The sequence below is a fragment of the Crotalus tigris genome, unplaced genomic scaffold (assembly GCF_016545835.1).
Source record: "Crotalus tigris isolate CLP2741 ecotype Arizona unplaced genomic scaffold, ASM1654583v1 scf7180000024506.7606697, whole genome shotgun sequence".
Lineage (NCBI taxonomy): Eukaryota > Metazoa > Chordata > Lepidosauria > Squamata > Viperidae > Crotalus > Crotalus tigris.
The window spans coordinates 1,321,425-1,348,094 of record NW_024100678.1 but is presented as its reverse complement, the minus strand read 5'-3'; the positions used below and the strand labels follow the sequence as shown (position 1 = coordinate 1,348,094).

Sequence of the window (26,670 nt, the reverse complement as noted above, 5' to 3'; positions counted from 1 at the left end):
TTCACTGATGTGTGATTTCACCAGTAGTTACCGTATCTGTTCACATCTTTATCCACCCTAACACTTATACCAGTTTGCTGTTCCCAAATGGATCACACTAGTTCTTCTTTGTCTCCGATTTGAGGAATTTACTTTTTTTGGATAAAGCTGTTTTACACTACAGCACTAAATACCATTTAGTGTTGAAATAGAGAGTGGAAAAGAACGGTGTGAACAATGCAGCCAGAACTGTTTTGAATCTACCATTTGAGGACCTCTAAATGGGCAAGTTACATGTGAATTGTGACTAAAGTTTCATGATATGAGCTTACTCCAGCCTTGACTTTTTGTCCTGCTTCTGATAAATGGTCATATCATTTGGACTTTATCACTGATAAGTTTGAAGCAGCAATAAATGTATTTAAGGAATCACTTTAGTATACCCATTTGACCTGTAGGAAATCTCTATTTAAATATAAACCATTGTGTAAACTTTACCAAGAATTCTTCATGATGGTATCTGATACATTTTCTTTATGAAGAAATGAGTAACAGTGCCCATTTTTTCAAGATATTTCTTAGTGATAGAGGTAATATATTTCCGGTTTTTTTTTTAAAGGTAGGGGAACCTGTGAAGTCCCTTTGTGTGAGAAGGACAATCCAGTTTTTTTTTTATTTCTGCACTGAATCTACACACTGGTAGCCCACTTCCCTAACAGGAGATTACTATTGTATTTTTACAGTGAAATATCTGTATAATGACAAGCAAAACAATTCTCTTACACTCTCTTGCCAGTTGACCAGGAAATAAAGATATTAAGGCATAGGGGATATGGGATCCAGAATGCCAAGAAAGTTTAGAAGCAGATGAGGAAGAAGTATGATCAGCATTTTTATTTATTTATATTTTAGTTATCTGAGCAGTTTCTTTTGCAAAATGGAACTTTTATAAAACAGCAACAGTAACAACTAGGTAGGGTATCAAATATGTTTGCAATTTGTTGTTTTCATTTATGAAGTCTCAATATGTTTATGAAAATTGCCCCTGATAAAAGGTTGCTCCTGGGCTGAAAAAATATGTCCAGGTGTTTCTACCTGGAATTGAATGGGATCAAATTGCAGGACAAATACATGGAAGAAGAGAGAAAGTGGGGGGCGGGGAGGAAAGGGAAGCCTGAGAATCTCAAAATGTGAATAAAACTGAGCTCTTCAAATAGAGGCAAGAAGATGGAAGAAAAAAGACCATGTATGAATTGGTGTACAGACATAGTGGAAGCAAGGATGGCTTACAAGACTAAGATATTTAAAGGTATTGACACTATTGTGGATATAAACTAGATTGAAATACATTTCTCTACTTATTTGTCTCATTACTTGGCATAAATGCCAAAAGATTAATTATATGGGAACCTGAAGGACATTATCTAAAACAGAGTTACACAAAGTGCTCAATATTGACCCCCAAGGATAAATGGGAGTATCCATTATTGTTTCTTCTTCTTCTAATTCTTCTTCTTCTTCTTCTTCTTCTTCTTCTTCTTCTTCTTCTTCTTCTTCTTCTTCTTCTTCTTCTTCTTCTTCTTCTTCTTCTTCTTCTTCTTCTTCTTCTTTCTTTTCTTCTTCTTCTTCTTCTTCTTCTTCTTCTTCTTCTTCTCCTCCTCCTCCTCCTCCTCCTCCTCCTCCTCCTCCTTCATAGTACTATTAGGTAAAGTAGTACTTAATAATTATTTTCATATTAATAAATGTTTGCGGGTCAATGAACAACATGAAACTTCATGAAGGGGTCAATAAGCTAGTGAGTTTGGGGATTCACTTCTCTAAAATAAAATATAGGCAGTTCAAAGTGGTAATATTAATTATAAATCAAATGGATATATATTTATAAAGCATTTATAAAGTTTTTGGAAAGATGGCCAATGATGCTTTCATTAGTTTTTTTTCTCCCTTAACTGGTTGCTAGCATGAGAACCTAAAAAATTTAATATTCATATTACTAAAATATTATTTAAAGTGTTTATTTTTTGTAGTAAGCAAAAAAAAGTAAGAACAGCTTAAAATAATCTGGGATGCAAGGCTGTAATTTTCTAAGTGAGCTTATCTCAGTGATAACAGTTAATTGAACAAATTGACATTTTAAAAGGGTTATGGACTTTTAAAAAATCAATCTTAAAAATGCAACAAGGAAGGACTGGATGGTGTGGTAAACAGGGATGAAAATCAGGACATCACATCCACAACCAATTTAGATTTGCCTACATATATTGAAAAAACATCACTTAATATGATGACATGATCAAGGGATTAAAAATGGTTTCAAACAGCTTTAGGAATTAAAGGTAGGTGCCCTTCAGAAATGAGCTGCTTGCAACCAGCTGAATACTGTACAATCATTTGAAGGATAATAATTTGGGGGGAAATGCTATTCTTGCACACTAACACTGTTGCTGTATGTTTCAGCTTTCTTTGGTTCAGGTGGATGCCCAGTTCACAACGGCTTTCCTGGCTTGGGATTTTTCCAGTATAATTTCTGGGCAGGGCCTGAAATAAAAAATGAAACATCCATCTTTTCAACTGCAAAACTATGTCAAATGAATAGCTTAGCTGGTGCATGCCAGTTTCAAACATCCAGATATGTCACAGAGGAAATGAAGAAAATAAAGAAGTAAAACTCCAGTTATTAAAAAATTAATAGGCAGAGGGCTAAAAGAGAAGTAAAACATGGAAGATCCTGATTCCACCCATCCACCTATCTAGTCCCCAACAAATGCTAAATTCCATTTAACGATAATCTGGGTTAATTAGGGAGGTATGATCAGCAGGGCAATGGGGAGGGAGATGTTTAAAACAATGATAGAATCAGGCCTGGATGGGACATTGGAGATCTTCTAGTCCAACCCCAAGTCCAGGGCAGGAGTCCTTATTAAAAATGGAGATGCCTATGTACACTTACAAGCATGTGTGCCTGTATAATTCCGCCCAGCTTTGGAGGTGATGGTAATGGTAGAGTTTCCATTCAATGGAGGTCCACAAATTCTTCCATTCAGAATATAATAAAAGTTGATTAATGTTCTTAAGCAGCAATAGAGCCTGGCACTGGCCAGTTTTGCATTTAACTAAAATTCTTCGCAATCACGAAACAGCATATAAGGAAACTCCTAGTTCTTATGGCTGGGAAAGACATAGCCTATACCCGGAGAAAATTCAAAATGTGGGATGGACAACCTACAGTGGCAGATTGGGATTGCATGGATTATGCAATCCAGAAATATTGAACCAATGTCCTTGTGCAAGATCAGAAAAAAAAGGAGAATGCAGGCCTGATTAGCACTTCGATGGGAGACCACAAGGAAATTTTGGGCGTTTTTTTTTTTTAAAAAAAAAACAAGCTCTGCAAAGCAAGCAACATAGTGGGGCCAGGAGAACCGCCCAGCGATGCCTATGAAGTCAACAGGAAAGGACTGTGCAGTACTGAGTTCGGAAACTGCAAAACGTTCTGCGTCTCTTATTTCTAAATCGCGCGCGTGTGAATGCGGGTCACTATTAGCCGCAAAATTTGTTTTTAAATGTATTTCTGAACGAGAAGCCCGCATTCCCTGCAAAGGGCTGAAGGTCTCCCCAAGTTGCTCCCCCCTCCCTGGGCCGCAACGCCCCCGCCCGCTCCCTCAGAGCGTCTCGCTCGTGCACAAAAGAGGGGAGGGGTGACTAGTAGCCTTTGGTTCCTTTCTCCTGCGGCTCCGCCCCTCGCTTTCCCTCTAACTCCCAGCTCGCGCCCGCGCGCCTGTTTGTGTGTGTGTGCGCGTTCTGCAGTGACTTCGCAAGCGTGCGCCTTGCCTGTCGAGCGTGCTTGCTGCAAGCGGGCGGATCTTTAATATTAGAACAGGCTGTCTTTTTTTTTTTTAAATGAAGCGGGTGGGAGATAATAACTAAAAAAAGATTCTTCCGTGATTTATTTATTTTTTATTTTAAACGGGCGTCTTGCGATGCTTTGCATACGAAGCTGCAACGCTGGACGCGGTATAATGAATGAACGGGATTCTTTGAGCGCGCGGCGACACCTGTAAGGGGAGAGGGTAGGGAAAGCGTAGGCGAAGGTGTGGGGCAGACAGGATCTGAGATCTTTGCTGCAGAAAGACGCTCCTGGTACCAGACGGGCACCTGACATAAAACATTTTTTTTTTAAAAAAAAATCCAGCCTGCATGACCGTCACGAAGGTAGGAAACCGTTGCAAAAAAAAGGAGGAACTAAGACGATGAAGCTGCTCTTGAATCATGTCAGAAGAATAAACTGCCAGGCTTTCTTTCTTTCTTTCTTTCTTTCTTTCTTTCTTTCTTTCTTTCTTTCTTTCTTTCTTTCTTTCTTTCTTTCTTTCTTTCTTTCTTTCTTTCTTTCTTTCTTTTGCGAGCTGTAAACAAGAACGGGCGATTTCACACCTCTCTTATAAAGCTGAATATTCTTGGTATACTATAATAATTTTAAGTCAGAGAGAGCTTCTGCTCCTGGAACTGAATGCTATTCGCGAGGTGGACAGACTGCATCTTTCTGCATCTGAAGGGCGGGGTAAAGAAAAGCGACCAAGAAAAATCCTAGTCCTTGAATTTACATAGATTTGGCAGCTCGGGTCCCTGCAGTTATCACAAAAATATGGGTCTTCTCTGTAGAGACTCGTAGTAGATTCCCTATGCCAGCCTTTCTAGACTTAAGAGGAACTGTATACCAGGAAGTTCTTGGGTAAGAAATGTTTCTCTTCCTGAAAAAGAAAGACCTATTTTCTATTATAGTCTAGCAATATGATCAATCAATTAGATGCACTGATCTGTATCTGCATTCTTAACAGATCTGACAAGAACTAGAGTTTATTTTTCAACATTGTTGTGCTTGGAGATGAATAACATTTGCTTCTAGCATCAGGAAGTAAAGAGGGTCATAGTTTGTAGAGGTCTCTTGAATTGGGTGGAGCAGGGAATTAAGTGAAGTTGGGCACTGCTGTGCATTGCTTTTCAGACTGGTGGCTGTCCTTTGCATAGTTCTTGTGGTGAGGTAAGATTCTCCTCCAGGTAAATAGCCAGTGAAAAATCCTTTCCTATTGGAAGTGAATTCTTCTTTTTACTGGGTCTCTCACAACTTGACAAAAAGGAAAGTAGCTTTCATGGACATATCTTGAATATTGAAATATTGTCTTATTTTCAGAACTTAAAAAAAAGGAATGATAGCTGATGGATAGTCTGGTCAGCTGTTTCAGTGGTTAGGACAACTAAATGATATTTAATGCTGATACATTTGCCCATTTTAAATTACATACACACACACACACACACATACACACACACATATTTGCAAAATTAGGTACTCAATGTTTATTATATGGCTGGTACAGAAACTTTCTCCCATCAAGTACCTCTTAGATATGTTAGACTACAATTTGCATAATCCCAAACCAGCAAAGATATGTGGCTAGGAAGAGAATTTGTTTATTATAGTTATTATATTCTTATATCCCAGCTTTCAGGATAATAGTTTTCCCGAAGTGGCTTGCAAACAGCGTAAACAATTATGAATGAAAATACAATACTACACCCCCTTCTCTTTCTCCTTCCTCTTTCTTAAAAGAAGTTTTTGCTGACATACTTGAGGGAGACCAGATGAAGGCTGATCTAAATAATGGGATTTGTTGGAGGTATAGATAAAGCTGTTGACAAATGCAGTAGAATGTGTTTATTGCTCTGCCTTTGCCCTGGGGTTTTCATGCAGAAGGAATGTTGATGTGACTTTGTCCCTGGGTCCAAAGAAGCTACACTGAAGTGTGCAAAAGGATTGCTTGTTTAAATTGTAATGTGAATTTTGCTGAAAGAAAGACTCACATGAATGTTGTTTATAATTTATAGATATTGAAAAATAGTTTTGTGCTGTGAGAAGCTTTTGGGTGTCAGGTAGTTGTTGAAAGTAAGACCTTGCTTAGAGTCTGTGGAGGTGACTATTAACTGTCAGGTGTCACTTAGCAGCATTGGAAACATGTGATTTATCCGAGTCTTGAAATGATGACTTGGTCCCTGTTTAGCCCAATATACTGGTTCCAGCACTGAGCACTTGTCCATGAATCTCATTAGCAAAATAAAGGCAGCAGCCATCTATTACATTTACCCTGCCACTTCCTGCAATTAACTGGAACTTCAGTAATGGATTTAAAAAATGTTAATTTCTTTCTTTGTTAAGATATACAATGTTCTCATCCCTCTTTTCCTTTACATATCCTACTCCCAGAGACTTCTAGCACAATAATAACTACTCTCAGATCATGATACAGCAATCCAGTAAAGTCTTTGATAACTAAAGCCCAGAGGCTTATATCAGAATATTTTGTTTATGATATTGAGTCTTCACTTCTTGAATTCCTACTGCTCGTTGGTGATTTTTGGCTGGCTGCTTTTCCAGATCCCCAAACCATCTTTTCCAGACTCCCTGCTTCTTCAGCTCTTCTTTGGCCCCGTCTGTGGTCTGTGCTGCTTTTTATGGATTCTGAATAACTGTTCTGATGCAGGGCTAGAATAGGAAGGCTTCATCTTGGTGATAGAACAGTGGCTCAGTCATTCACCTCCACTCTTATCCTTATTCTCTTTATTCTCAATATTTCTTCTCCAGAAATATTGGCCTTCAATCCCATAAAGCATAATATGTAGAGGTTGGAAGGCACCTTGTACAGACTTCAGTTCAGCTTATCCGCAAATGTCATCATCTGTTCAAATAGTATTTCTGGAAATTGCTCAGGATTGAACTCAGTAAACCTCAAGGGGAAGGGTGTTCCACAGTTTTCTGGAGTAGCTATAGATAATACAGTTTTGCATGGTTACTTGATGTCAGCTTAGGCAATTCCAGATGTTTTGTTTTCCCAGTTACGATAGTTGCAGATCTGGACATAAGAGAGAGAAAAGAGATCTTATGATGAGGGCTTTTACCAGATTTGTACAATGGTGGCTGTCATGTCTGTGCTAAACTTGCTAATACTTTCAGACTAGCATAAATCAGTAATGTTTGGCTTGCTCAAGATCCTATCATTGGCTGGGATAACCAGCCAGATGTTGCTCTTGCGTGATTCTACCTTCCTCCAGAGATCTAGTAAAGAGGGGAAGGAGGCCAGTAGGGAGGAATCCCCTGCTATTCTCAATAATTGAAGTAGGAGAGCCCAGGGAATTTTCTGAAATCAGCTTGAATCAAGGCATGGAAGTATGGATCAAAGACTGAACTGCATCTTCACTCATGTATTTGCTAAGTTATCAGTGGCAAGCTAGATGTTATCATAGCGACAAAAGCACTGCCATATCACACTGATTAATATCATTAAAATATTTGTATCATCTTCATTTCACAGGCACAAGGCAGTCTTTAAAACATGTTTTAAAACCCTAGTGTGCTGTTTGGTTAAAAGAAAGCATCAACTATAGTAGTGGTGGCGAACCTATGGCACGGGTGCCAGAGGCGGCACTCAGAGCACTCTCTGTGGGCACACGCACTGTCACCCCAATCCTAGGCCTTCAGCTGGGTTTTATAAACATTTTTTTGCTTTAGGCCTCTATCGCCGTGTGCAAAAAAAAAAAAGTTCAGTCAATTTCAACTTCTCGTGGGAAAAAAAAAGATCTTGCAAAGTTGGAATTGATTGATTGAACTTTTTAGTCCCACCCAGTCTGGCGTTACCACTGCAGCCACGCCCAGCCAATGGGCCATGCCCAGCCAATGGGCCACACCCACCTAGCACCCACAGATGCTTAAGTGGGTTTTGGGTTGCAGTTTGGGGACTCGGTCTCTAAAAGGTTCGCCATCACTGAACTATAGCAATTAAAGGCAGCAAACACATCAAATATTCAGCACACATCAACCAGCTTAATAAATTAGTTTCAAATGTCTAGACAAAAATCTGCTTAAAAAAAATAGATTGTCAGCATTGATTGGGTGGCTTCTTCAGAATCTGTGCGCCACTATAGCAAAGGCACAGTCCCTTTTCATCTTTGGCCATTTGAGTGGGAATTCTGCGTGTTGCAATCCCACTCATTTGGAAAGTCTCTCAAAGGTCTAATGAAACATACTTTGGATAGTGAATTTATAAATGTTAGCAAATAGATTTATAAACTTTGATATAAAATGATTGCTTCCTCCCCATCTGGATCAGTTTGTATGGAAGTTTGATTTCATAGGTAGCTCATTTCACATGATGTTTCATATTTCAATGACCCACAAAGTAAGGGGGAATGGAATAGGTCACTGGCATCAGAAGTACCCACATGAACTGGACGAGCCATGCAGTTGAAGTGGAATGGGATTATCTTGAGTTTTAAATGTATTTTAAGTGATACCCAATGCTCCCTGTATATAGAGACTGTAGTATGCTTAACATTCAAGTAAAGTACGGAATCATATTTAAAACATAAACAAGAATCTGATCATTTAAAACCAGTTCAGAGATAATGTGTAAAATATTATTTTGAACTCTCAAAAGTGCTGTGAGTCCTGTTACTATTTTTAATTATTCATATGAATAAACATGTACTAGTACCTGGTAAAATATTGGAATAATATCCAAAAACAACTAAAAAAATTTCATAGCAAAAGTCTGCACCTGTGTATATTGGACCACCTCTTCATGCAAATATCAGTGAGTAGGTTTTGTGTATTGATGTTTCAGTCCTTCAGAAAGTGCAGTTCAGAACTTTACTATTTATTAATTAGATAGAGTGGTTTTCTTTAAAAGTTTCCAGGTCTTTCTGAAGCTCAAATTATCAAGTGGTTAATTATGAAATCACACTGTGCCATCCTTTGGAAAGTATAATTATGTTTACTGGAGAGAAACACTGAGACATAAAAAAATGTGGTAAATGTTATAGAAAAGAGGATGGCCCTGTGAACTAGCAAGCTTGGAGTGTATCCAAAAATGAATTTTCAATTGATGGATCCTAAATATTAGGAGCTGCTGTGATTTTTGAATATCTCCAGCATTGGATCCTTCTAGAGAGGAACAATAGAGACAACTTCCTGTTTGAGCAGCAGTTTTACTGAGTTCTGATATCTTTTTGTTTTCTTGATTGTGGTTTGGACTTTGGTCTTGCCTCTTGGACAAAAAAGTCTTTTGGACTGACTTTCTTTTGGAATCCTATATCATGACTTCTGATTTAATATGGACTGTCTGTAATCCAGCTGTGATTTACTGCTGGAGCAAAAAATAGAGTGGCAAAAAAGGAAAAACAAAAGCCTTGGCCCTTAGTTTTTATCTAATCTGGATGATAGCTAATTTGGAAACTTCATAGGCCTGCCTAATACTCCTTTTCTTGAAGACTACATATGTTTGTACATATTACAAATACACAGTAAGACAAAATTCTCTGGTCTGGGCCCCAAATTTGCAAAATTCCTGCTTCAGGCATTGCAATCAAGCTTTGAAGTTGAACTTATTCTATTTCACTGCTTTACATAGTAAAGAATTCCCACTGAAATAAGAATCCTGCCCGTTATGAATAGCTGTGATTAATGTTGATAGTTTGAAAAACACTTAAATTCATTTTTGTGCTTCAGTACATAAAGTGATCATGATTGAGGCTTCACATCATCACATCCCACAGTAAACTTTATTAGGAGTTTTGGGAACTTTCCATCTTGTGGCTTTGATAAAAATCATTTGGCGAATAAGGATCTTGTACTGGTGTGCTGAATACTGGCTGGTGTGACATTGTATTGGATTACAGTATTACCATTGATTGTGTACATTGCTGGTTCTTACAATAGTCAGCCAGTCATATGCTCTACTGAGCTGAGTTTACTCTAGGTTGCTTGTTTTACTAAAAATTACTTGAAATGTATTTGGTCAGGAATTCTGTGGTAGTCCAAGCCTCTCTGTATAGTATTGTATTGCATCCATAATGGGTGGTGAATTATGGAGATTTCAAGTAGAGATTGTTTGTTTACTTAGATATATGAATTCTTCAGCTAGTTCACTTCTGACCAATGTGGCCAGAACCTTACAGCTTCAGGGATTTTTTATAATCAGGATAAAGGCAGAATATAAATCCAACAAATGAATAAATAATCTGGAGACACCAAAGACTGAACTGGGAACTAAATCATCGCCTTCATATTTGTCACTGAGTGCTTTTCTTTCTCTTGCTTCCACTCCCCCCCTTCCCTCCCCGTCTGTTCAGAAGTAAGGGATGGGATATAACATTATTGCAATCACAGACTGGCCTTGGTTATGAAGTTACTTATTGTTAAGGAACACATCTGGTGCAAGATATATAGAATTTTATCCACCGATGGTTTTTGCAAAAAGAAATATTTGCCTTTAAACTTTAAAGGTTGGGAGTTCATTTTTGACAATTCCTGCTTCCTTGCTAAAATGTGGAAACAGTATATGGTAGAGAGGGTTGCAGTAGTTGTGGGAAAGCTAACAAATGAGGAACCTGCATTCTATACTGTACTAAGCTATGGTTTACTTAACTAAGATTTGTTGCATATCTTCTGTTGACTGGCTTCATTTCATACTCAAAGTGAACACCAAGCAAGCCATGCCAAAGTTCTTGTGTTAATTCAGATCAAGTTTCAGGTGCTGGTTAAGTGTCATGTTAGCAATGGGATTTGCCATTCCAGATCTTATTAAATCCTAGGTCTCAGCAGTCAGAGCTACAGATATAGGCTGATTCAAAGATCAAAGATACTGGAAATTGCAGTTCAACACATGGAAGATAACATATTCACTGTAATGTCACCGTTAAAGATAAAGACCTTGACCTACATCCTTCCAACATTTCTTTTTACTGCCTTGTAGGGATTACTAGCTATATTTCGTAGGTGTGAGTTGGCGGTGGATCATTTTGGAAAGGATATTGTGCTTGTTGCTGAGGATCTTGTTACATGATTTCATGTTTCATTATTTATATCCCTGTCTATTAATCTGTACCAACTCTAAGCACAGCTGGCTCTGTGGTAGACAAAGGAAAAATGCCGACTTCCTGATTGTTGCTGTGATTGAAAAACCACTGCTGATGTTGTCGTTTTACAATGTCTCTTTTGTGGGCTGAGCCTGTTGAGGAAATCTCAGGTTCTTGGTCAGCAATGACATGTTTGCATCCATTGGAAAGATAGAAGAAGACCAAGGTGGAAGATCAAGAAAACTGTGGAAATAGGCAAGTTCCTAGAATAGCTGTTTTTCTTTTGCTGAAAAAGTACATTCGAAATGGATTGAGCTATGTGACTGAGGTAATGATTGACTCGCTGTATATTATCTTCTTTTTGGATTGATTTAATTATCAAAATAAAGACAGGGACTTTGGCAATGATTGCCCTCTTATCAAAAAAAGAAAAAGCAATCCACTCCCTCACAGTGCAATCTAATTTAATTATGGTCCTTCTGGAAAATGTAATACTTCAACTGTAAGAAAATAAAGTATAGCATGAATTAAAACTCTTCCGCTTTGCTAACATTTCCACTCCCTGGCTCTTCAAAGATGATCGCAAATTGTTAGCAAACCTAGAACAAAAAACAAAACAAAAAAATACTATTCTACCTTTGAGACATCACTGAGCTCTGTGGCAAGAAAACTTTCTTGACTCTCACTCCATAAAAAAAAAAAAATTCTCTGTGCCCTCTCCCCAATCTCTTCCCTTACTTCACATTCCATGAATTTGTCTAGTCATATGCAAAATAAAATAAAATAATAAAACAAAATAAATAATAAAATGAAATAAAAAAAATCTAAGTGGCTCTTGTAAGGGGGGAGTTGAAAAAAAAGTCAAATACGATGAGGCAGCAGTTTGTAAACATTGAGAAACAGACATCTTGCAAATATTATAGAGCCACAATTTTTCAGGAAAAAAAAGTTTCAGATATACTGCGACTGAGTGAGAAATAAATTAGTTTACTTGATGAAATTAGCTGACAAGTATGGGATTACAGAGGTCCAAAGCTGCTTTCAAAATGTTGTGGAGTTCTCATTTGGAAGTACTTTAAGTTCGGACCACTGATTTGTGATAACATAAAGTAGAAGGCTATTTTGAATGATAAAATAAAAAGAAAATGAAATTGCTGACATATATACGTGCCAGGCTTAGTACCACAAAAAAGCCTTTTCATAATTAAAATGGAGCAACTTCAATTAATTATTTGGTGGCTTCTACAGGTGGTCCTTGACTTACAACTATTCATTTAGTGATTGTTTGAACTTACAAAGGCACTGAAAAAATGATTTATGACTGTTTTTCACCTTTATGACCATTGTAGCATCCCCATGGTCATGTGATCAAAAATCCTGGCAACTGGTTCATATTTATGACGGTTGCAGTGTCCTGGGGTCATGTGATGACCTTTTGTGACCTTCTAATAAGCAAAGTTAATAGGGAAGCCAGATTCACTTAACAACCATATTACTAACTTAACAGCTGCAGTGATTCAATTAACAACTGTGGCAAGAAAGGTCATAAAATGGGGCAAGATTCACTTAACTGTCTCACTTAGCAACAGAAATTTTGGGTTCAGTTGTGGTTGTAGGTTGAGGACTACCTGCATTTCCATATCAAGTCAAGTTTATTTAAAACTAATTTTGTTGAAGGGAAGGGTGGCCAATTGTTACTGCTTTTGCTTTGCTAGTCCCCTGGAATCGTCCAGCTTATCTGTGTTTCCTCCTCCCTCTATTCAGAACACAGAAACAATGAAAAGGCTCAGGTTACTCTATGTTTTTGTTTTTTTTACTTTCTTTGTAACTTCAAGTGAGTGTTGACGCCTGGCAACTGCCTGGACTAGTCTCTCAATTTTCTTGGCAAGTTTGAGGTGGCTTATCCTTGCTGCTTTCTAGGGCTGAGAGAATGACTGGGTCAGGTTTTGTGCCTAAGATGGGACTAAAACTCACAATTTTCAACCTGGTATCTTAATCACTATGCCAAGCTGGCTTATCCTTTATGTATCCGTACCAGGCTGTAGCTGATTGCAACAGGGATGCAAAACATTTCTATGCTTCCCCTGGGCTTCCCTACCATGGAAAGTAACACAAATAATTAGAACAAGCTGACACCTTACTATCTGACTGGAGAAATCAGGCCTCAGACTCTTCCCCGCATTAGGATTGATTGGTTGATTGATTGATTTCCCAGTGCAAAGGAAAATGCAGGCCTGCAAGGGAAAGCTCAATATGTAATGGCTTGTTTTTCACAAGACACTGAATCTCAAATTGCTGTAGTTTTAAAAATAGATAGAATCCACAGGAAAATCCACGGGAGAAAGAAAACTCCTCCATCAACCAGAGTAAGAGCTGTTACTCATAGTTCCTGAGAATCTTCCCACTCATTAGACCAGGCATTAGCTACAGGCTTTCAAGATCAGTGATTTTCAGAGTGATCTTCAGACCATTGGTGATCCATGGATGTCTAGCATGTCCCCTTCTCCCTTTCATTGCCAATCCATTGACTGCAACCCATTCACTGCCTCAGCCCCTATTTTCAATTTTCACCACCAGTCAGTTGGTGAGATCAGAGTCCTTTTGCCACCTCAATCCCAGCTTCTCCCTCTTCAACATAGATCAGCTGTTTGTGAAATGGATCAGTGGCTGAAAACTGCTTCATGAACATAGGAAAAATGTGCAAATAGCAATGTATTTAAATTCAGAAAATGACAGAAGTCAACAGCTCTTGAATACCATTGACTATGAGTTTACAGGTATTGTCTTAAGTAGGGCAATGATCTCAGACAAGCAGCCTCAAAAGAGACACACGTAACTAAGAAATGTGATGATGAATAATGATTCATTATTTTAGATTAAGAATATCTAAAAGCTTTGGTGGCATAGTGTTTGAAAAATGCAGTATTGCAGCCAAACTCTGTCCATAGCTTGGAGTTTGAGCCTGATGGGATTCAAGGTTGACCCATCCTTCCAAGGTTGGTAAAATGAGGACACAGATTTTTGGGAGCGATATGCAAATAATGCTTACATTATAAACCTCCCAGAGAGTGCTGTAAAGTACTTTGGGGTGGTATATAAGCCAAAATGCTATTGCTATTGCTAAAATTGGGATTTTATTAAATGAGAATCATCTTGCCCATCATTCTTCAGAGATTTCTACTGAAGAGCATTCTTTACCAGCATATTTATCTTAAGAATTTTTAGCATGGCATATTGTACATAAAATATTTTTAATGGTATATAAATTCTTAATTTGGGATTATAGTTGGTATAGAATTTCTTTTTAAAATGGAGGGTATGAGAAGACATTCCCTGATGCAACTATACCTAATATCATATTCACTGAAAAAAAATGTGAAGACAAAGATAAAGGGATAGTTGGTGTTCACATTGTTGAAATCTTTCTTGGTCCATAATGGCATAAAGTCTGAGAAACACAGTTTTGGCTCTATCTGAATAATACCTGGCAGTTGTAAGCAGCAGAAGAAACAATGCTGGAAATCGTAATATAATAAGCTCTTGAAGACCACATATACCCTAGCTTATATGTATCAATTGATCACAGTTTCTTATCCAAAACTCCTTGAGGCAATTTTTTCTGTAGATGGAAAAAACCAATAACTTAGTAATACTCTTTGTTGACAAAGACCATTGTGCTGTCTCTGGCCCTCCCCCTCTCCTAAGCGATATTCATCCATTTTCAGGAATTTCTTCTCTGCTGAGAATTACCAGAGCTGTGGGTGAGGTGCATTTTACTTTGCAAGAAAAATTATGTCAGCGACTCTGCTATTTTGTTGATAATATGTTATTTCTTTTCTGAAGCTCCTGTTATTTGGATGCCTTCTCTAATTTTTATTTCTATTAAGCCTGCCTTTCTTTTCTTGGTGGGATTATCACTAGGGAATTTAATAGTTGCATTCACATTACAGTAAAGAGGCTTTGTTATCGTCTCTGTGATAGCTGATGATGCTAGAAGTCGCTATAATCACTATGGGGCAAATGGCTTTTAGTCAGTGGGTTTATCAGACATCCACCAGCTGTGGCCCAAAGACACTCAGTTAACCATTTTTAAAGGACATGACCTTTGTTTCATATCCAGTTTGCAGCAGAAAGCTTTAACTATTTCAGTTTTGAAGTAATGTTCACCCTCTTCTCCCAATACAAGTCTTTTTGGGAAAATGACCTACAAGGCTTCATCAAGAATGCTGGTGATGGCATGGTTGTCGTGTGGGATCTGCCCAGCTCCTGTTGCATTTTAGGATGCTGTGTTGGCATGCCTCCTCACCTGCATGTCTGTTCAGCAATTTTCTCCCACAAGAGCTATAGTGATCTGTCCACTTGCATGGATCCCCCCCCTCTCTCTCCCTCTCCCTCCCTCCCTCCCTCCCTCCCTCCCTCCCTCTCTTTCTCTCTCTCTTTATCTATTTATCTCTCTCTCTCTCTCTCTCTCTCTCTCTCTCTCTCTCTCTGTGTGTGTGTGTGTGTGTGTTTTGACAATTTGGTGGGTAAAGAGCTGGCTCCAGCTCTTATCAGCCAACCTGAAAAACAAGAGATAGGCACAGAAGATATTTCCATTTCGGTATCCCCAGGGCCTGCTAGTTTTTTTTTTCAACATGGGTTTCATGCTCTTCCAGAAGAATGGTAAACCTGTGTTTAAAAATAGCTCTTAAAAAAATAGCTGAATGATGCAGGGAGAGCAGTTTCATGGTGAAGTGGGAAGATCTCTCACTAGACTGAACAAACCCTTCTCATTGCCTGATGAAACAGCCTTCTCCATCTGAGGATCCCAGGCACCTTTACCAGGCTGGTTCTGACCAGTGGTGATAGATCAGCTTTCTGAATAATGGGCCAGGTTTTGACAAATAGCTAAACTTGGGGGTGTAGCCGTTTGTCAGAACTTGTCTTTGCCCTAGGTTAACCATATTTAAGGTAATAATTGATAAAAGTTTTCCTGCCAGCTAGCAGTGTTTGGTGAGAAGAGAAATGAAGTTTGGAGAGTCAGTCCAACAGTCACCAAATACCAAGTTCCTACGGTACAGGGTTTATTTCACTCGGATTTAGGCCTGGCCACAGGAGAAAATAGTATTCGTTGCTCGGATGGATGGCTTTCCTGGATGTAGGGAATATAATTTTTTTTTATCTTGCTTGACTTTTCAGCAGCATCCATTGACATTAATATCATTCTGGATTGCTTATAAGATTCAGGATTATGGTGTTTCTTCTCCCTCCTAAAGGAGCAGGGTAGTGCAAATGAATCCTAAAGGAACAGATAGGTCATCCCAATGTGCTGCCTACTGTGGGGTCCTCTTCCCCCTTCTTGTTAACATCTAAATAAGCTCTGTCAGTTTCAGGGGAGCATGCTGATAATTCCAGGCCAGGCCAGGGACTCTATGGTAGCCTGGGCCCAAGTGGTTGTGGGGTCTGGAAACAAGCTGGAATTGAACCCTAATAGAATCAAGACAGCATTGTGCAGAACTTATCAGGCTCTGTGTCTGCTCTGCTTTTATCTTTGGCTGAAGAAACAGCTCTTAACTTGAATGTTTTCCTGGACTCATGGCTTCTGTTACATTTGCAGGTAAGGGCTAAATTTGAGGGGAGCTAAGTTTCAGGGCGCACTTTGAACAACTTTGGATGGTGTGCGACTTACGGTGTTACCTGGAGTGGCAGGCTCTGACAACAGTCCTCTTGTTCTCATTACTATCAGATCAGATTACTGTAACATGCATTGAAGACGACACAGATATCTCATTGGTACAGGAGGTGGTTCCTACTATGGTATAGGTGAGAATCACCACAGCCATGTAGCATCTAATAAGTAGGCACTGAATTCCAGTAACTTTCCAGATAGCACTCAAAATGTTAGTTTTGACTTTGAAAGCCTTACAAGGTTTGGTTTACATGTAGGTACCTGCAAGACAATCTTTTCTAGGTAGGACTGTCCTGTCTAGTATGTTCATCTTGGTTGAAGATACTACATGGAACCCAGACATGAATGGGGCAGTCTTTGTTTTGTAGAATAATCTTTAGCCCCTGGCTGAGTTAGCACAGATCCTGTTGTCTTTTCACAAAGCTGCCCAAACAGTTTACCCATGAAATACCCGACCGCTAATGTTGCTTGATTGTCAAGTTGGCATTAGTACAGTTGAATGTATTTATTGCTTATTTATTTTAATTGGTACATTGTTGTTATTGTTTGCAATTTTAGTTTGATTTCTTGTTTTACTGGCCTGTTGTCAACTGCTAAGAATCACAGATTTAACTGAGTAAAATCCATTTCTGATTATTGATATGGCGCACCTATGACATACAGAGGCAAGCAAGACGTACTTTTCAATAGTAAGGTTTCTAGTATAATCAGCCAAAGGGTCACAGGAAAACAGTTTTTTTCAGATCTCTGGCCAAGGTTGGCAGAAACTCTCTGTCTTCTTTTGTTTCTTTACAGGCATCATAATGCCTAGAATCTGATAAGAAGTGCTCTGCAGAGCTCTCTGTACAAAGAAAATGAAAACACAATAGTCAAATACACTGCTGCAAATCTCGATGTGCACTTTATCCAGTGTGTGCTTTTGGTTCATTGATTGTGATGGCATCACCTTTGAGTGCTTCCATGTGAAACATTTCTTATACAATTGCTTAGACTCATTTGCAGGATTTTCTGTGGGTTGGGTGCTCAGTGATTGCTATCTTCCATTTGTAAGCCTCCAGTGTTTTCCAATTTTTTCTTACTATATAATGCTAAGAAGGGGAAGATGGAACATCTGAGAAGGTGGAACTGTTGCTGCTAATATTGAAGCCTCTTACCTTGAACCTTCGTCTCTCGAGAGAATCCATACAAAAGCATTATCTGCACTCAATGGTTGACACCAATTGGCTCTAAGGCAGTAGTGTGCCAAAACAATAGAGGAGAATGTGTTCAGCTGGGATATTCAACATATACTGTACATTTTTTCACTAGTTCTCTCTGAAATGTTTCTTTTAAGAGTTTTATGGTTGATGGACTCTGATGCATACAGTAACTCTTTCCATTTGGACCGAATTCTTCTCTATCTTTGGAGTATCACTTTGCTTTTCTCTGGAGGTGTCTTGACCAGGGCAAGTATATTATATTCCTCCAAACATCAAGAAAAGGTCTACGAAAAAGGAAAAGCTTTATTAGCTGGAGTTTGCCATGTCACTGAAACTGAAGGTTCCTGATTACTTATGGAGAAAACTGATAAGGAGCAATGATTTTTTAGCATCCCGGCAGCCAAAGTTAAAATGAAATGAAGCATTGTCTCTACAGAAAGAGGATTTGGATTGTGTTTACTGTTCTCAGTGATTGTTTTTATATTAGTTCAGAAAGCTAGAGCGTGAAAGGTGTGTTTACGCAGGGAAACATTTGCAAGAGACATTCAGATTCTCATTCTGTGTTTTGCTTTACTGTATTGATATCTGATTACTAAAACTCAATACCAAAGCTCACTAAGTAGCTCTATATATTTTGGATCAAACTTTGGTTCTTTCTCAGCTTGGCCTAGTTTTCCCCTTGACAATAAATTTGCTCTTCTCTACTTATGTAAGACAACAAATGTAGCATATCCTCCAGATATGTTTGACAAAATGTCCCACTATGATAGCCAACACGACTAATTTTCTGGTTGGATTGAGATAAAAAGTTTACCTCCTTGCCTGGGACACTGATTTTCAGTCACATGAGCACCATTCTCAGTCTAGTGACAGAATTAGCCTTCAAAGTACAGGTAGTCCTCGACTTATAACAATTCATTTAGTGACCGCTCAAAGTTACAACGGCACTGAAAAAAGTGACTTATGACTGTTTTTCACACTTACAACCTTTGCACTATCCCCATGGTCATGTGATCAAAATTCGGATGCTTGGCAACTGATTCATATTTATAACTGTTGCCATGTCCTGGGATCATCATCAGCTTTTGCAAATTTCTGACAAGCAAAGCCAGTGGGGAAGCCAAATTCACTTAACAACTGCGTTACTAACTCAACAACAGCAGTGATTCCCTTAACAACTGTGGCAAGAAAGTTAATAAAATGGAGCAAAACTCACTTAAATGTCTCACTTAACAACATAAATTTTGTGATCATAAGTCAAGGACTACTTGTATAAGCTTCTTGTTGGGGATTAGTCCCTTGTTTACTGCAACCTTGTTTTTCTCAGTTTCCCTTTGATTTTATAGGCTTTTCCCTTCATTTGTTTATATCTTTTGACATTTGCCGTTCCTTCATTAGGTCTCTATCCTATTCTTATAGAGATACCAGGTCTTTGCCTCCACAGCTTTCCCATCTCTACCCATCCTATCTCAATATGATCTCAGTACAACCTCAATGATGATTATTCCTTCAAATTCAAATTCCTTCAAATTGATCACCTATATCAGTGATGGCGAACCTTTTAGAGACCGAGTGCCCAAACACAACCCAAAACCCACTTACTTATCACAAAGTGCCAGGGGCGCATCAGCGTGGCGCCCTCAGGGGGTGTGTGGGGGTGTGGCTCCTGGGTGGGTGTGGCCCACTGGGTGGGCATGGCTGCGATTGTCACGGCAGGCTGGGTGAGCATGGCTGGGGTGGGCAGGGCCACCTCGATGTTGCTCATGGGGGGATGTCTGTGGGGGACGGGCAGGGTTGGGGGAGATCCAGGGGGTCTCGGGGGGGGGCGATGGGCAGGAGGCCCAGCATAGATGGGGGGAGGCACACAATCCTAGCTGGGACTAGGGGGCCATGGCGCCAATGGGGATCCAGCTTTCCCTGGTCTTTGGCTTGCTGGGTGTGGGCATGCTCTACCACCTCTACTCGAGCTAGCTAGCTGGCTGCTTCGCCTCCTTTGTGCTGGGTGGGGCTGCTGCTCTAGGTGGCGACCTAATGGACTTGCGCAAGCCGCTGGTAGTGGTGGCACAGGTGCCCAAGAGAGGGCTCTGAGTGCCACCTCTGGCACGCGTGCCATAGGTTCGCCACCACTGACCTATATCTTCCTAAAGACTAATGCTAAACTTTTGAGATAAGAAGGCAATGGTGGCCTCTGGGATGTACTTAGGGCTGTTAGTAAGCATAGCATTGGAAACTATCTTCCTGCTGAACCAAATCTGACTCTCATAGGTCTTCTATGCCATCCTTCATAACCCCTCCCCAATGCCTAATTTTCATTTCAGTTTTCTTTTGAAAATATTTTCTAACCAGTTATTTATATCCAAGCTAATATGGAACATTGGGGCTTTACAATCTTACCCTAATAGCCACAGCTCGGAATTTCCCCACAGAAACACCCCTATGTGGTAGGTTGGACCGAAAGACTGAGTGAATAGGTGAAGGGTCCCAAAGTCACCTAGTGAATTTCCATGTATGAGAATTGAATTCAGTCTGGGTCTTCGCCATGACTTCTTAACTACTATACCACATTGGTGGGTGCGTGTATCTGTTAAACACATAGAAATATAGGGATTTCTGAAGAAAAGAACAGGAGGACCTGGGTTGGGTTGTTCCCCAGTTTTCAGTTCAAAATATAGCCACTATAACAGTGGTTCTCAACCTTTCTAATGCCGCGACCCCATAATACAGTTCCCTGTGTTGTGGTGACCCCCAACCACTTATACATCACCGGGTGCCAGGGGCATGGCCAAAGAAAAGGAGGAAAAAATGGCGGACAGCCTTGTTTGGCGATCCCCGTGAAATGGTCGTTCGACCCCAAATGGGGTCCTGACCCACAGGTTGAGAACCACTGCACTATAAGAATGTGTGTGCCATTTAGCTCTATTGCTATTAAGTAGAGCTATCATAACTGGACTGCAAAATATGGACAACTTCTAGAGTCTTGTACCAACTAGAAAAGTAAAAAGCTTAATAATTTCAGAACAGAACATTCCAGGGAACTACAGTAATCTCATTCCCCCTCCAGACCCCCCTTTTCTGGTTTGGAGGATTTATTTCCAGAAACTATCAGACCACTCCTTGTGTAGCCCAGTCCTATGTTAAGTTATAATTTCTCTAATAGGTTCAGCCATTTAACTCCTTGGATCATTTGGAGCAAATAGCATTTATTGGGTTTCTACTCATAAATCATAATATCTTTGTTCATTTTTTTTCACAAACATTGTGTGAACCAAACAAGATATAGATGTAAATCATGAATTATGAACATAATGTGTGGGCTCAAGCACTCTGATTTATTCAGCACCTGACTATACCTAAAATATACTGTGGCTTAATATGATGTGTGGCCCCTTCCTAGCCTACCTCACAAAAAAGTGGTGAAAACAAAATAGGATAACCCTCAAGTATGCCAAATTGCACTGCTTAGAAAAATAACAATTGTTGTCCTTTAGTAACACTCAAATCATTTTGTTGGGCCTTTAAAGAGATGTGTGTAGAGTATTATTTTAAAAGGCTTTCCTGACTAGTAAGTGCCCTTAAATTGATAGTGGACAAAGGTATCGAGATAAGAAGAGTATCAATTATAGTACTTTGTTTTTATTGCTCTCCTTTCTCCAAGACTCTCCCTGCCATCTTGAGATGGGGAAACTTAGTTGTTTACTTCTCTGTTGATAAGACATTCTTCCTTCCTTTTCCCCAACCCAAGAATGAGAATCTATTAAAGGCTATCTTTGCTACTGATCAAAGAAACTCTCTCTTAGCTTTGTGAGAGTTGGGGCAGAGTCACAGTCTGGAAAAAAAAAGTCTACTGTAGGCAAGTGTAAAAGGAGTAGAAGTGCTATTGTTAAATCCCATGATGGCTTAGGATGCAGCTTGCACCTAGCTTTAGTATCCTCCCCCCCCTTTTTTTTTTCCTCCTTTAGACACTTGACTAGAAGTTTTCCAGGAGCCCCTCAGAGTCCTTTATTATAGAGTAGGGGCTGAGATCTCCTAAATCAAGCTTCCCAGATGTGTCCTAGGATGTCCAGGAACCGTCCTATCCTGCTGAATGAATGTGTGAGGGGAAAAATTACTCTTTAGATCAGTGGTTCTCAACCTGTGGGTCGGGACCCCATTTGGGGTCGAACAACCATTTCACGGGGGTCACCAAACAAGGCTGTCCGCCATTTTTTTCCCCTTCTCTTTGGCCATGCCCCTGGCACCCGGTGATGTATAAGTGGTTGGGGGTCACCACAACATGGGGAACTGTATTATGGGGTCGCGGCATTAGAAAGGTTGAGAACCACTGCTTTAGATGGAATCAAACTTGGCATCCATTTGGGCCCACAGTGATATCCCATAGGCTATGACATGCTTATGATGATGTCATGACACATATGGTATTATTTGCTCTTTCCCTCCCCACCCCATCCGATAGGGATACCTATAGTTTCAAAGTTAATTTGTATGCTGCCCATTGTCATGTCTTGTGAGATAGGCTGCTACACAAATATGATAAATAATTAATTCACTTGTAATGCTGTATTGTAGTCCACTGATAAGGTGGGTTGACCCATTACCCAAAACCAAAGTTTATTTTGAGTTGGGTAGGTAGAGAAATCAAATGCATGAATGAATGAATGAATGAATGAGCCACAATGACTTGCTTCACATATCATGCTAAGCCATAAACCATAATGGGTGGGGTCAAGACAATGTGCTAAGTAAAATCAAAACAAGCCACATTATGGGTTAATATGATCTGCAAATGAAGGTCTTTGTGATCTAGTTTAGATGTACACTTGAACTTGGAAATTGCATTTTTCTTTCTTGCTAAGAGATGTATTTTGGCTCTATCTATCCCAGTCCAGCAAACTGAGCTTATAGTTGTCCTCAACCCATGCTCAATAGCATGTATCAACGTATGTATTTTAAATCCTGACCTGATATTTAAAGCTCTGGTTTTTGGAGCCTGAGTTTCAGTGTGTACAGTATAGTTTTTTGTGTTAAATCAGAAAAATTGAACATGACATTATATGAGGTTAGAAGGCAGTTATCCAAGAACCCTTTCCGGCTTATTCAAGGAGTGCCAGACATTGATGAGATGCTTCAAGCTGCTTTCGCAAACATTTAATGATTGAATTACTTATAGTGATATGATCCTTGCAGAGTTGTTGGGAACTTGACATAGTAAAGCTAACTATGTTGAAAATCATTCCTTTACGCTAAATCACTGTAATAATGATAAAAATACTATTGACCCTTGTTCTACAGAATTGCTACAGATGTAAACAGGCACAGCTCCACCAAAGAACAGATATAAACAGTGGCTGAATGGCCATAGATATTGCTTGATTTTATGATGTAAGAACTGTGGGAATGCGTAAAGCCTCTCACGTTGAGAATTGGAATTATACAGCTCAACAGTGTCCTCACTTGTGAGAGTTTGCAGGATCTGTCCACTGCAGAGACGTCACAGTGAATAACTTGACTATCCACTGGTACTGATGCCTCACCCAGCCTGTGGCTGACTCCTTAGCAACTCTGGTAAACAGAGATGATATCACAGAGCTTGTGGTTGGCTTATAAAACTTTTCTTTCCTGGCTTCTAAGATAAAGTAGCCTATGAACCTGGTAACCTCTAAACTTCCCAGATGGAAGCTGGGCCAGGCAAGGCTTTATCAAGATCCTTTTAAAGAAAATAAGTATTGTTTTGATGATTTAAAGAAGCTTTAAGTTAGCCATGATTTTCATTTCCTGCGATAAATCTATTGTGTCGCAGTAAAACCTTGATTTTATAAAACACCCATTCAGCAGGCCTTTGAATCAATACCAAGCTTTATCCCCAAAGAATATATATCTGTTATTTGGCAAATCAGTTTGCATAATTTTCTTATATTTGTGTAAATATATTTGACTTTCTTGTGCAGATTAGATGAGACCCTAGATTTGTAGAACATGCTAGATGAAAAGGTGATTGTGAGTCTTGCAAGAATTTAAGCACTTTGGTTTAATAACCTATTATTTAGGTAACCAGTGTTTAATATGACATACAGTTACAATGTGTACATTCTGTTTCCTTTGGAAGGAAATCAACATTTAGGAATAGTTCTCACAGGTATGGATACTAACTAATTTCCTTACAAGTTGAACATTGACTGAACTCCATTGAAAACATTCCATTTCAGGTGATACTACAGAATGGGTAGATGGATGGATGGGATGGGTGGAGATAGATGTGGTAAGCAGCCATGTGTCTTTTAAATAATGAGCAGTATATACAACTATAGATAAAATTATTTCTGTGATATTTGGTCTTTGATGAACTTCTATCACAACATTTAAATTTTGTGGTTTATTGGATAAAATAACAATGTTTCTTAACAGGATTAGCTAACTATTAAGGTTCTGCCTTTTTCTTTTAGAAGTCTTTCCTCCCTATAGGCCTGGTGCTTTCAGCTTCACAAACACGCAACACATTCAAAATTGTTCTGCTGCAGGGTATTGGACATAGGATGCAAAGTTATGGCTGGCATCTAGTTATCTGTGGATGATGCTGGAAAACATAAATGCTGTGTAACTTCCAGAGTAATCAATCAGAGTAGCAAAAGATCAGCTATCTCTTCTGCTTCTTGAACCTCCATTTTGGTGAGCCTTTGGTTTGAACCTTGAAACCTCATAGTACTGATTCATTACATATTTTCCTTTTGGAACAAGCAATATTATGCAAAATGCAGAAAAGAAGTAAGAAAAAAAAAGTAAGTCAAAGACATTAAGGTATGAGTAAAAAACAATTATAACACACCCATTGCATGGGTTCTGCATTAGATAGATAACCTTTATTGTCATTTTTTACTGTGGGTCCATTGGCATACATTAAACATGAAATTTTGTTGCTTGTTCTCAAAAGTGTACACATACACCTTATGCCTTTTTATTCTTATAAGCCATCCTTGCTTCCATCACATCTGTACATGACTTCACGTATTGCCTTTTATTCTTTAATCGTCTTACCATTCTTTGTGGATCTCATTAATGCCATCCAATCTGACTTTTTGGGTCTTCTTAATCTGTTTGCTCTTGTTTCAGATAGTTGTTTTATAATCTGATGCTTATATGCGGTCTCTATTTTGCTAAGCCATCTCAGTGTACTTTTTTTTTCACATTGGCAAACTCAGTTTTGATATTCAGTCTTATTCAATATGCATAAATAAGACCTGAAATATATCTGTTCTCCACAGATCATCTAAAACCAGATAAGAGAACTCAGTTAAACAAATGAGTCAGAAACATTATAACTCTTAATTGATTTATTGAGGAAAATGATACTTAATTGACACTTATTTTGGCAAAAAAAGTGAACCTCTAGGCTTATCAGTTCATTTGAAAGGAAAATTAGGTAAGGGGAAGGATGTCATAGCTCAAACAAAGGAGATTTCTGGGATCTTAGAAAAACAGTTGTTGATGCTCACCTGGCTGGAAAAAGTTATAAAATTATTTCCGCCAAGTTTTGACTTCACCACTCCACTATCAGGCAGGTCATATATAAAGGGAGGCAATTCTGTTATCCTCCCCAGAAGTGGATGACCAGTCTTCAGCCATGGGTGTGGTACTCAGTCTTCAGTATTGGCAAGGAACACTGCATAAAACATACACGTAACCTATCTACACCTTCTCTATCTTTAAATGTGTTCACATGGTCAATATTATGGGTACATCTGTTGATATCAATGGCACATGGATATGATATATATATATATATATATATATATATATATATATATATATATATATATTTGTTAATATATTTAGAGATAACTATATGATGAAGATTTATGGTGACAAATTTATTGGTTGGGAATATGAATGTATAGATACTTTAATATGCAGGTGTATGTTTAGCTAATAAGCCTCATACTTTGCAGCAAATAGATTATATAATATGGAGTATGGACTTGAAATGTATTGCAATAAAGACCATGCTATTTGTTTTTGAGTCTGAAAAGGGAAATTATTTTAAGTCATGTACAAAGAATCCAAAATGGGATCAAGTTGTTTAAATGTTATATCATGGTAGCGTGTTTATTAAAGAGAGGAAAATTAAAAGAGAATTTTTAAGGAACAAATGCTGATAGAAACTTAGTGGTAGCATATGATATGTCACAGAGAATGTATGTTTGTCACAAGAAGCAAAAATGGGTTCTGTCCACTTTGATATACAGAAAAAAAGAGTTGACTATGTCAAGAAAAGCAAAGTATAATATTGCTTAAAGTATGTGAACCTTTTTGAATCCTTTAGGATTAGAATGTTCAATATTTCTGCATAAATATGTAATCTATTCTCCACGCAAGTCCTAAAACTAAATAAAGAAAACCCAATTAAATAAAGTCAAAAGCCTGATATTTGTTCATTTATTTATTGAGAAAAATGATCCAAAGCTACATATTTGCTTTCAGTAACTGTCGTTTATTAGTTCTTTGGTTATTAATTTTTAAAAAGTTTTTTTAGATTGATAGTTTTTGAGTGTGAAACATGGACTGCACTCCCCAAAATCAAAAGGGCAAGAGCAAAGCTTAAGCTTTAAATTAATCTAATTTACATTTAGTCAAACTACAAGAATCCAGATAGTCAATAGATGGCAGCAGAGAGGTAAAGAAAAATCTATTCTGTCATCTAGTTGTCACCTGGGTTTTTATGGCTCAAATCTAGTAGTCTTGTGCTGCAAAGTCTGTCTCACCATCTGGTAATTTTGTAGACAAATGTTTTCATCTTGACAGTTCCTGTGGCAATCCATGAGTGTTCCATAGTCATTTTTTTTTAATTTTAAAAGATGTAAATATATTTTCATTTTTTTATTACAGTGATATATACCTGATTCTTTCTGTTTGCTTTATCCACTGTCT

The 26,670-nt window shown here is 38.6% G+C and overlaps 1 protein-coding gene across 3 annotated transcripts in view; it reads left to right on the top strand.

The window, feature by feature from the left end:
* Positions 1-3,755: 3,755 nt before the first annotated feature.
* The window catches only part of CORO2A (coronin 2A), a 62,663-nt gene continuing 39,748 nt past the window's right edge, over positions 3,756-26,670 (top strand). The window contains exon 1 of one of the 3 annotated variants that reach the window (XM_039333725.1): positions 3,756-4,191. In XM_039333725.1, coding sequence (XP_039189659.1) covers positions 4,177-4,191 — 15 coding nt within the window. In that variant the 5' untranslated portion in view covers positions 3,756-4,176. Of the gene's footprint in view, positions 4,192-4,296; positions 4,709-4,995; positions 5,018-26,670 lie in introns of those variants that run through there. The other 2 variants (XM_039333726.1, XM_039333729.1) reach the window with 2 other exon arrangements.